The sequence below is a fragment of the Onychostoma macrolepis genome, chromosome 05, assembly GCF_012432095.1.
Source record: "Onychostoma macrolepis isolate SWU-2019 chromosome 05, ASM1243209v1, whole genome shotgun sequence".
Taxonomy (NCBI): domain Eukaryota; kingdom Metazoa; phylum Chordata; class Actinopteri; order Cypriniformes; family Cyprinidae; genus Onychostoma; species Onychostoma macrolepis.
In genome coordinates, this window is record NC_081159.1 from 27,156,034 (window position 1) to 27,167,232 (window position 11,199).

The window sequence follows — 11,199 nt, forward strand, 5'->3', positions numbered from 1 at the left end:
AGATACGCTCTTATTCGTCAAAAGTAACGCCATTCAAAACTTGTAGCGATTAGGTCACGCCCGATGTGCTCCTACATGAAAGTTCGATGGGGAAAAGAATACCTGCTAGTTTTAGTTCCACAGTGACTAAAACTAAATATGTTTTTTCCTTCAAATTCTTATAAATCTGATTTATATTGTGTATCAGTTTTAAATGGGGCTGTGTTACTATTATTATTATTATTATTATAAAAATAACTTGAAACGGTCGTGTTATCGTTTTAAATGGAACAAAAACAAACAAACAAACAAACAAACAAACAAACAAACAAAAAAACGTCTCTTAATTGGGACTTTTCTTTGCGAGGTTGTAACAAATGAGATGTAAACTCAGAATTGCGAGATAAATAGAAAAAACAAACTCCAAGTTGTAAGATAAAAAGTCACAATTACTTTTTTAAAATTAATTTTAATTTTAATTATTTTTTTTAAGCTTTCACGCCTACTTTTGTTCATGCTTGAAACTGTTTTGTAGGCATTGTTTTTCCACAGGGTAATCTATTAGCATTCCCTGCGCTTATTTGGGTTCCTGTCTCCAACTTATACATTTATGCATGGGTATGAATCAACACAAGAACAGCCTGCTCTCTTTACAATGCCTGTTCTCAACGGCCGTGCCCTTGCATAACAAGGAGCCTACTGTGTCCTTTGTGTGAATCAGCATGCACATTGTTTCTCCATTTTCAGGAACAGTATGAACTTCAGTGAGAAAGACATGATTACATAATGCACAGATTATGAGCAGGAGAAACACTGGACAAAATAACAACAAATATGTGAAAGATTGCATTCAGGTCTTTCTCAATCTTCTATTTAACATCTTTATTACAGATCAACTCTACTTGTCATTTACATTCACCAAAATAAAAATAGGAAATGGAAAAACTAGAAAAGAAAAGACAAACATTCACTGTTGGCTTGACAAAGTCTCTTGAAGTGTACAACAGGGTTGTCAAACATGGACTAACCCAACTGATGGGTTAATTTTTTCAATACATTTTTTTAATCCAAAAGTTGGGTCAATCCATATTTGACCCAAAGTTGGGTTTAAACTACCCAGCCTTTTTTAGAGTGTAGTTTGAATAGTTCAAACACATATAGATAGTTAGGTGGTTGCTAGAGCACCGCTTGGGGGTTTTGGCTGGTTGCTAGAGCATTGCTATGGTGTTATGGTGTTCTGGGTGCTAAGTTATTTGAACAGTTTCTAGGGCAGGCGTTTTCCAATATATTTTTAATATATATGTGTATATATATATATATATATATATATATATAATATTACCATATGAAGTTTTTGTATTTTTATATTGACTCTATATGTCAGTACATTTACATGCATAAACATAAAAAAAAAAAATGTTGGTTAGGGTGTACTGAATGGTTGTTACGCAATTACAGTTAAGTATTCTGCTAAATGGTTGCAATGGTATTCTGAGTTTTTTTTAGCAGACACTAGACATTAGCGCAGACACTGGCTACCTTACTTTAAACTTGATGTGCTAAAATAACTAAAACAAAAACTTAATAAAAACTATATAGACTGTCTATAGTTTCTATTAAGTTGTAGTTTTAGTTATTTTTAGATACTACTATAGATTTTGAATATTTGGATTAGTATTTATTTTTGTATTTTACTTTTTTATCATTTTTGTCATTTTTATTTGTTATTGTTTTTTTATATGTCTATAATAGTTGTTGTGCAAAGCATGTAATAAAATATTGTTTTATTCCCCCTCCACCGCACATATTTGATAATGTCAAATTGGTAATGAAAAGCCCATAGTTGTAATTAAACAAATATAATTAAACTATAATTAATCTGTAGGACTGTGCTGAATTGATAGATTTAGCTTGAAGGCTTTGTCAAGTCAGCGCAATCACATTGAAGTACCCAGACATCTCTGAAAGTGAATCTGTCCTAGTGTGTTAAATCAACTAAACATTCACAATGTGCTTTTGAAAAAGTGTCTTAAAGGGATAGTTCACCCAAAAAAGAAAATTTTGTAATTAATAATTTATCCTTATGTTGTTCCAAACCAGTAAGACCTTCGTTAATCTTCAGAACACAAATTAAGATATTTTTGATGAAATCTGAGAGCTTTCTGACCCTTCATAGACAGCAGACGTATGAAGCTACGAGAATACTTTTTGTGCGCAAAGAAAACAAAAATAATGACTTCATTCAATGATTTCTTCCGGTCAGTCTCCACCACCATTTATTCGTGGTACTCTCGTGAATTGTGTTGAAGACTGACACGGAAGAGAAGAAATTGTTGAATAAAGTTGTTATTTTTGTTTTCTTTTTGCACAAAAAGTACTTTCATAGATTCATAACATTACAGTTGAACCACTGATGTCACATGGTCTATTTTAATGATGTCCTTACTATCTTTCTGGGCCTTAAATGTGTCAGTTTTTCATCAAAAATATCTTAATTTGTGTTCCGAAGATGAACGAAGATCTTACGGTTTGGAACGACATGAGGGTGAGTAATTAATGACAGAATTTAAATTTTTTTCATCCCTTTAACATGCTAAACAAGCTTGAAATGCATAGTTTTGGAGCATAAACATATATTTGTGTCTTTACAAATTTACATACATTAATGCAAAAGTATTTGTGCAGGTCAATAGAGTATCTGTCTTTTTGCAGCATGTGGGCTCGGCAAAAGTGGTCAGTGCTATCATCTATGTTTTTGGGGAGCCTCTTGGTTCCTGTGGAGGGATGGACGGATCCTTAGGTATCCTGGCTGGAGACGATGACGCAGGGCGCTGAGAGGCCCGACCGGACCCTTGGTTGCGGGGCGAGGAAGGGGCTGGTGGGCTCTGGCTGTGTCCCTTCCTCCGGCGATGGTGCGGTGGGGATTTAGTCGGGGTGCGAGGATATCTGCGAGAGGAGCGTGCTGGCAGCTCAAGCGAGTCAGATGGAGGAGGTATTGAGCTGCTGTAGCTCGGAGGGCTGCTGCTGTTGGAGGTGCATGTTTCACACATTGACGCTGGTTCTCCAGGAGGAGACTCCTGAGGATGTCAAGTGCAGGCATTTACAGTCTTTACACGCCTACATCAATGCACTTTCATTTTATCAAGACGCGCAAAACTAGGCTGTTCTTGTAGCACAGAAATATGGTAATCTCATAACCTATTCTGCTGTACAGTATATTAGAATGTGTGGTGAAACCATAAATATTAATGTCTAATGTAAAGAAATGTTGCAGTCAGGTGGTTGCAGGTTCAACCTTTGCTCTCTGAATCACAGACAGCTCTACCGAGGTAATGAAGCACTCATCCACTTGAAATGCTATTTTTAAACATAAAGTATGTGTGCTGGGAGAGGGAAATTAAATAATGACGTGATAATACCTTCTCTTTTAGGATGTAGAGTGATACAGGATTCCTGCGCTCATGATCAGTCATTATTGGGATGGCATCATCTAGAATCATAAATGAAAAACTGCATAATATAATATAATATAATATAATATAATATAATATAATATAATATAATATAATATAATATAATATAATATAACATAACATAATATAATATAATATAATATAATATAATATAACATAACATAACATAACATAACATAACATAACATAACATAACATAACATAATATAATATAATATAATATATACAGCAGTTACTTCTGGTCCTGGAATTTGATTGGCTGAGAGGTCTTTCCAGCCATTTGATATATCACAACAGGAACCATTTCACCATTTTTATCACTCCACTTGCTGCATTTCTCACAGTGAGTGTCATGGCAGACAACCAAACACACTATAATTTTACAAACACTACTGTTGTGGCGTCACAGAATGTAGTTTTAAGAGTTTTTAGCCAAGAATGCAATTGTTTAGAATTAAAAAATGTGGTTTGTTAATAAAGATAGCTCAATTTCTAAAATGGTGTAGCAGAAAAACATAGCGGTTGTACTGATAAGTTTTATTCATTTTCTCTCAAAATCTACATTGCTTTCTCTTGTCGTTACACTCATGTATATTTACTATATAAATAACCATTTGTTGCAAATTGTATGTATTGTACACTTGAAAATAGCATATTTGACCAAAATTTCGGCATTCTCAGCAAGCTGAATATATGTTGATATGGTGAATGTTTTTACGAATGGGATGCTATTTTTATGGAAAATCTGTTGGATACTAATTAAAAACGTCTTATAAATGTTGGCTTTAATTAGAATGATGAGCTGTCCTCAATGATTCCTGATCTTTCCAACAACAAAACACTTGAACATGACAAACTTGTAATTACAACTTCAGAAGTGTGACTAGGAAATTTTCAATAGCACAGGAAGGCAACATTACAACAGTCTGTTTAACAGAATATTTAGTCTTCTTTTGAATTGAGGGACGAGTCAACATTTTTTTTTTCTGTGGTAGTAAACAATAAAGCAGACATTTAACTGATAATTTTGTCACTTGTACATGTGTGTTGTACAACCCGAATTCCGGAAATGTTGGGACATTTTTTTAAATTTCAATAAAATGAAAACTAAAAGACTTTCATATCACATGAGCCAATATTTTATTCACAATACAACATGGATAACATAACAAATGTTTAAACCGAGAGATTTTACACTTTTATCCAAATTTAATGCCTGCTACAGGTCTCAAAAAAGTTGGCACAGGGGCAACAAAGGGCTGAAAAAGCAAGAAATTTTGAAAAGATTCAGCTGGAAGAACATCTAGCAACTAATTAAGTTAATTGACATCAGGTCTGTAACATAAAAGGGATGTCTTAGAGAGGCAGAGTCTCTCAGAAGTAAAGATGGGCAGAGGCTCTCCAATCTGTGAAAGAGTGCGTAAAAAGATTGTGGAATACTTTAAAAACAATGTTCCTCAACGTGTCATCAGCATTCAGTTCAAAAGCCAGCATCTCTGATGGTTTGGGGGTGCAGAAGTGCATATGGTATGGGCAGCTTGCATGTTTTGGAAGGCACTGTGAATGCTGAAAGGTATATAAAGGTTTTAGAGCAACATATGCTCCCCTCAGCAGGACAATGCAAAACCACATACTGCAGCTATTACAACAGCATGGCTTCGTAGTAGAAGAATCTGGGTGCTGAATTGTCCTGCCTGCAGTCCAGATGTTTCACAAAAAATATGTCAAAGACAACCACGAACTCTTCAGCAGCTGGAAACCTATATCAGGCAAGAATGGGACTAAACTCCAACACCAAAACTCCAGAAACTCATAACCTCGATGCCCAGACATCTTCAGATTGTTTTGAAAAGAAGAGGAGATGCTACACCATGGTAAACATGCCCCCGTCCCAACTATTTTGAGACCTGTAGCAGGCATCAAATTTGAAATGAGCTCATTTTGTGCATAAAATTGTAAAATTTCTCAGTTTAAACATTTGTTATGTTATCTATGTTCTATTGTGAATAGAATATTGGCTCATATGATTTGAAAGTCTTTTATTTTCCATTTTATTCAAATTTAAAAAACGTCCCAACATTTCCAGAATTCGGGTTGTATATACTGAGGGTTATATTTTATGGCAATCAACAATACATCAGAACATTTCTTTTAATTACTAACATATTTCATAAAAAATTTAATAAATGGGCCTATTTGCCTAGTGTGTATTTGCTGTGATCAACATTTAATATGGACAGTAAATCAAAAAGAAGAAACATAATTACATTGATTACATACCCTCTGGCTTGACGTCTTGATACCTGATGTGATGGTTTTGTTGAATAGATCTTGGTTTAATAGTTTTGGACTTCTGTCTTTTTGATCTGTTAAATAAAGTATTTGTGGTGACATGTCAATTTACACCGACATTGTTAACTTAAGGATAGACAAGGGGCAAAGAAAAAAAAGTCATACTTCTTTGACGGCTTCCAGCAAGCACACATAGTTACAAGAGTGACAAGGAGGAAGATGCCCACTGTAGACAGTATGATATAAAGAGAGCTTCTTTCTGGAAACAAAAGAACATTTTCAGCCATTTTACATCTGCAAACATGACACAAATATGTATGGAATATTTAAAACAGGAACATTTTTCAAATAACCCGTTCTTACTGTAAACGGTGAGTCTGACTGGTGGGCTTCTCATGCTACTAATAGGGTTCTCCACCATACAGCTGTAGACATCATCATCAACCATCTGAACACGTGTGATGGTCAGGACCTTCTGGTCTGGTGACAGCAGCAGACGGGTCTCGTTTAGTAATGGATGACCACCTTTTGCCCAACTGTAGGTAGTCTTAGTGCCAGTTTCATGGGTGCAGTTTAGTGTGAAATTCTCCGTCAGTTCCAGCACAGTGGAGGTGGCCATGTGGACATATGGCTTAGAGATTGGCTCTGGCAAAATTTTAGGTATGATTTTATTGTTATGAGTTACTGGTATCAGTAGATTGATAACAATTATGATTCTGTAATGTTTGATTTTTCTTACCATCCACCGTCAGATTGATTCTGCTTTCTCCAGTGAAGGTGTCATCAGTGATGGAGATCTCTACTTCATAAGTGCCCTCATCAGACAGCTTGAGGTTATGGAGCAGCAGTGTCCCGTTCTCAAAAACAAGGATACGGTCTCTGTATTCTGGTCGCAGGTTACCGATGATCTCTGTGCCGATGGACTGGACCACTGTAACAGGTTTGTCCCTCTTCAGCTGCCATTTGATTACAGGATGATCCATACTGGTGCTTGAGTATCGGACAGAAAGCAGAGCTTCTCCACCCACCGTCCCTCTGATTAGAGTCTCAAGACTGGTGATGTTCACTCCTTGAACACATGCTGTGACATAAAAAATGTAATTTAAACATCTGATTTATGAGATTAATGTGAAGAGATCAAGTCAGCAGTGAAGTCATTATCAAATAAGTTTATAAAGAGTCATTACCTGAACTGTTGTTGGCTGCACTCAAAAAATATTTAGGCCTAAATTTAAGATTTCTGTTTTTGAATTGCATGTAAAATCTGGCGTTACACAATCGTAGGAGAAAATATGAGCATTTTTTAGTTAAAAGTATATATATATATATATATATATATATATACATTATTTTTTTTAATCAGTTTTATTCTAATTCTCAGCCATTTGAATAAATACATTAAAAATATTTGAAATATTATGAAAAATATCACATGAAAATATTATTTAATTAAAACATGCAAATAGTTAATAGTTAATAAACTATGTCATGATTTTTAAGTGCAGAAATAATTTGTTAATCTATGACCGACATATATGCATCACATAAACTTTATTATTTTGTTTTTGTTACAACTGTGTAATCCAAATGGATAGGAATTTTCTATGCAATTCAGATGCATAATCTCAAATGTTATTTCATTTTTTTTTATGTTAGTTACTTAGATTTTAGTGATTTTTTTCTTCTTCAAAAACACAAGTATTCTATACAGCTCAGGGTTCATAATCAGAGCTCATAATCACACGTCTGATGGTTTGATCCACATAAGGATTAACCCGTGCTATTAGCCATTATGCTCTTGAGCAAAGCACTTGACCTCAGGCTCCTCTATGAGGATTGAACCTGTAGTAAGTGCACTGTAGGACACTAAGGATTAAAATGTCTGCTAAATTACTACTTACATAATTACATAAGTACATATTTATTACATACAATAAATATGACTGGTCCTGTAAAATAATTTCATTTTTAAATTTAGCATTTTATTTCTTTTGTTATGTATATTGAAGTAGTGACAAACAGATCTTTTTATTCTGTTTTGTACATTTGAGTGAAACTTTCTTTCTCTCTCTCTCTCTTCTATTTCTATTTCATGTTGTGTTCACTTTAGATGATGGTTTGTTAGCATTCCCCTTCTGTTTCCACACACAGGGAAGATTACACTTAATTTGTCAGTTTGGTAAGGCCTCACACTATCTGACTGTCACTGCAAACCTTGTGCACAACACTCATCAGATCCCATTGCCAGAGAGTGCAACAACATAACTTACATAAAGTACACTTGCACAGTCCAAGACACCTTTTACAATTGAGCTCTTAAGATACTGATGACTCACATTGGAGCACATTCAAGCCAAAAATGGGTCACAACTCTGTTATGACACTCTCAGGAACAGCAGGAGAAGAAATGACAAATAATAAAATAAAACTAACTATAAAATCAAGCATAGTAACTATAGCAATATACACTACAATTTAAAAGTTTGGGGTCTGTGAGATTTCTTTACTGTTTTTGGAAGGAGTGTTTTATGCTCACTGTGGTGATTAAAAAGACAATAACAACAGTAATATTGTGAAGTATTATTGCAAAAATGTGTTTTCTATTTGAATATTTTAAAATGTAATTTATGCCTGTGAGGGATTTTCAGCATCATTACTCCAGTCCTCAGTGTCACATGATCCTTCAGAAATCATTATAATATGCCTGTTTTATGCTCAAGAAACATTTCTTATTATTATAAATGTTAAAAACAGTTGTGCTGCTTAATATTTTTACTTTTGTACTGTATTTTAGTGTGTCAACCTTTAAAGCTGTAAGTAAAGCATCAAAGATTCTCATTCTCTGTCTGATAACCAGCAGAATAAAGCCTGTGTGGAAACAGCCCATCTCCTTGGTAACTGCTTACAGTGCGAAAGGCCTGCCAGAGATGAGCACACAAAAGCTTGAATTGTTTGGCCCAATTTCCTGGCATGAAAAGGACCTACAGAGCGACAAACAATCAGTGTGATTAGATGAAAAGTGACACACGGGGCTCCTGTGACTCTGTTGATGACAACATTGCCCAATTGTACAACACAAACAGCTTCTAAAATAGTCAGGATGCGAGGATAGGAATGGGTTTTCATGATGTTGTAAATAGCATATAAAGTACATTGAAAGTCGTCTTTGTCCTTCTAGTAAGTTATTGTCTCTGCTAGCTAATGCTGCTATCTGCTCTAACACTGCTTCAGACAGGCACAGCATTACACTGTAACACTAGACTACAAAACTTATAGAAACCATTTTTTTTTTCATTTGAATGTCTAAATGTCAATGTCATGGAATTTATTTTAACCCTGTATAGTCTGACATGAAATTATAGTAAGAAACAACCCCCCCCCCCTTTTATTTTTTGCATACATTTTTTTTTAGTATAATATTTGATACATCAGGCTTTTATATTATGATATATATAGAGCTCATACTCAAGTAGAAAAATGACTCAGTTTCATTGAGAGGCTCAAACTACACATATTTGTAAATATGCAATTTGGTGCTGTTGCTGATATTTTTATGTCCAGAAAGTAAGATGAAATTCTGTAAAGTAATTTAAATAAATGAAATCCTGTAGAGCAGTCAACTTCCATAAAATGCATAGCTGTCACTCTATATTGCCCAGTAATATGTCTTAGTAAGATCATATTTAAATGCTTAGTTTTATGATCAATGCTTTTTATTGTGGGGGAAAACATATAATGCAATGCAATACATTAAAAGTTTTTTTCTTGAAATATTACTAACAATATAAAGTCATTGGTAACACTTTATTTTAAGGACCAATTCTCACTATTAACTATTTGCTTACTAGCATGCATATTAATAGCATATTAGCTGTTTATTAGTACTTATAAAGCACATATGTGACCCTGGACCACAAAACCTGTCATAGTAAGAGTATATTTGTAGCAATAGTCAACAATACATTGTATGAGTCAGAGTTATCAATTTTTCTTTAATGCCAAAAATCATGTACTGTGAAGATATTTTGTAAATTTCCTACCGTAAATATATCAAAACTTCATTTTTGATTAGTAATATGCATTGCTAAGAACTTAATTTGGACAACTTTAAAGGCGATTTTATTTGCACCCTCGGATTCCAGATTTTCAAATAGTTGTATCTCAGCCAAATATTGTCCGATCCTAACAAACCATACATCAATGGAAAGCTTATTTGTTCAGCATGATGTATCCACAAAACATCACACTGACACCAGTTAACTGATTAAAATATTCCAGAAAATCTCAAAAAGTAACACCAGTTTAGAAGATAGCTTTAGCATTTTTTGTTTGCCACTTGATTTGATATTTTTTACCTTGTGATATGAAATTCATGCATCATAGGTGTGATAGACGAGCCCAAAAGGGTCTAAATACGATATTAATTACTCAACATCAATAGATAATATAGTTGTGTTCTGGTTACTAAATTAATAAATCAGTCCGAACTAGACAATTACTTGCAATGACATAAATACAATATAAAATGAATTTTTTTTCTTTAACTTCCAACCATAACTACGCCATAAGCCCTTGGTCAAGGCCAACAGTGCAGCATTGTCATTCGATAAAAAGTTACTTTTTGTCTCTCTTACCTGAGTGAATCAGAACTGCAAGGATCAGGAGGAGAGGAGCAGCAAAAGCAGCTGATGCCCAAGAGAAAGCCTCCTTCTGTGCCTTCATCTTGGGTCTAACTTCCACAGTCTTCCCAAAACAATTAGCATGATTTGTTCACTCTGAGCACGTCCCTCAACCCAGAGTCTTGCCATTCCTTCCGAGGCTGGGCAATGCCATGCTGCTGACAAACACACACACACATAAACACACACGGATGTGCATTCACACACACATGTGCATGTTTGCATGCATTCTCACAACCATTGCACTATGATGGCATGTTTGTGAATTGCTGAATGGGTCTGTTTGTGTAAGGGGGGAGAAGCGGGTGCTAATATATGTGTGGGGAGGTTGTTGTTGCTTCATGGCCTGACTGTTTATTGTATTTCACAAATGAATTTTTCTTCGAGTAATTAAGGTAATAATAGAATGAAATAACAGGATTCTTAAAAAAAAAAAAGATAATTGTGCAACATCTCAAGTGAATAAATATTAGAGAAATGAAAATAGTTGTATTAAAAATATAAAAATACCTTCATCTCCTAATAAGCTTAAAAAATTAGAAGGGGAGAGCAGGCATTAATAAGAAAAGAGAAGAAATTCCGATTTAAGCTGACTCGCCATCATAAAACTGACCACAAGGCATATCAAGAACAAGAATCAGCTGATTTTAGACTATGCAAATGGTAAATTGACAAAATAGCATGGAAAAAGTTGTTCAAGATTTTAGGTTGTTATGATGTCATATAATGCCTAAAAGAAACTCAGTCAATACAAGAACAGAATTTCAATTAAAATC

At 34.5% G+C, this 11,199-nt stretch overlaps 1 protein-coding gene across 1 annotated transcript; it reads right to left on the bottom strand.

Annotated features, from left to right (window-relative positions):
• Window positions 1–848: 848 nt before the first annotated feature.
• On the bottom strand, window positions 849–10,638 carry hepacamb (hepatic and glial cell adhesion molecule b). The gene is made up of 7 exons (XM_058777650.1): window positions 10,379–10,638; window positions 6,484–6,825; window positions 6,108–6,389; window positions 5,910–6,003; window positions 5,733–5,818; window positions 3,399–3,469; window positions 849–3,056 (listed from the first exon to the last, which is right to left on the bottom strand). Exons 1-7 carry the CDS (start codon window positions 10,464–10,466, stop codon window positions 2,727–2,729), a joined length of 1,293 nt encoding a protein of 430 aa, XP_058633633.1. The 5' UTR covers window positions 10,467–10,638; the 3' UTR covers window positions 849–2,726.
• Window positions 10,639–11,199: the final 561 nt, after the last annotated feature.

What these genes read in the sequence shown, in the direction of transcription:
- hepacamb (XM_058777650.1), bottom strand. Translation starts at nt 10,466, where the DNA reads ATGAAGGCACAGAAGGAGGCTTTCTCTTGGGCATCAGCTGCTTTTGCT. An exon ending in TGCTGGAAGCCGTCAAAGAA is followed by an intron (nt 5,819 to 5,909) that starts GTATGACTTTTT and finishes TTTATTTAACAG; the next exon opens with ATCAAAAAGACAGAAGTCCA. An exon ending in TCTACATCCTAAAAGAGAAG is followed by an intron (nt 3,057 to 3,398) that starts GTATTATCACGT and finishes TGACATCCTCAG; the next exon opens with GAGTCTCCTCCTGGAGAACC.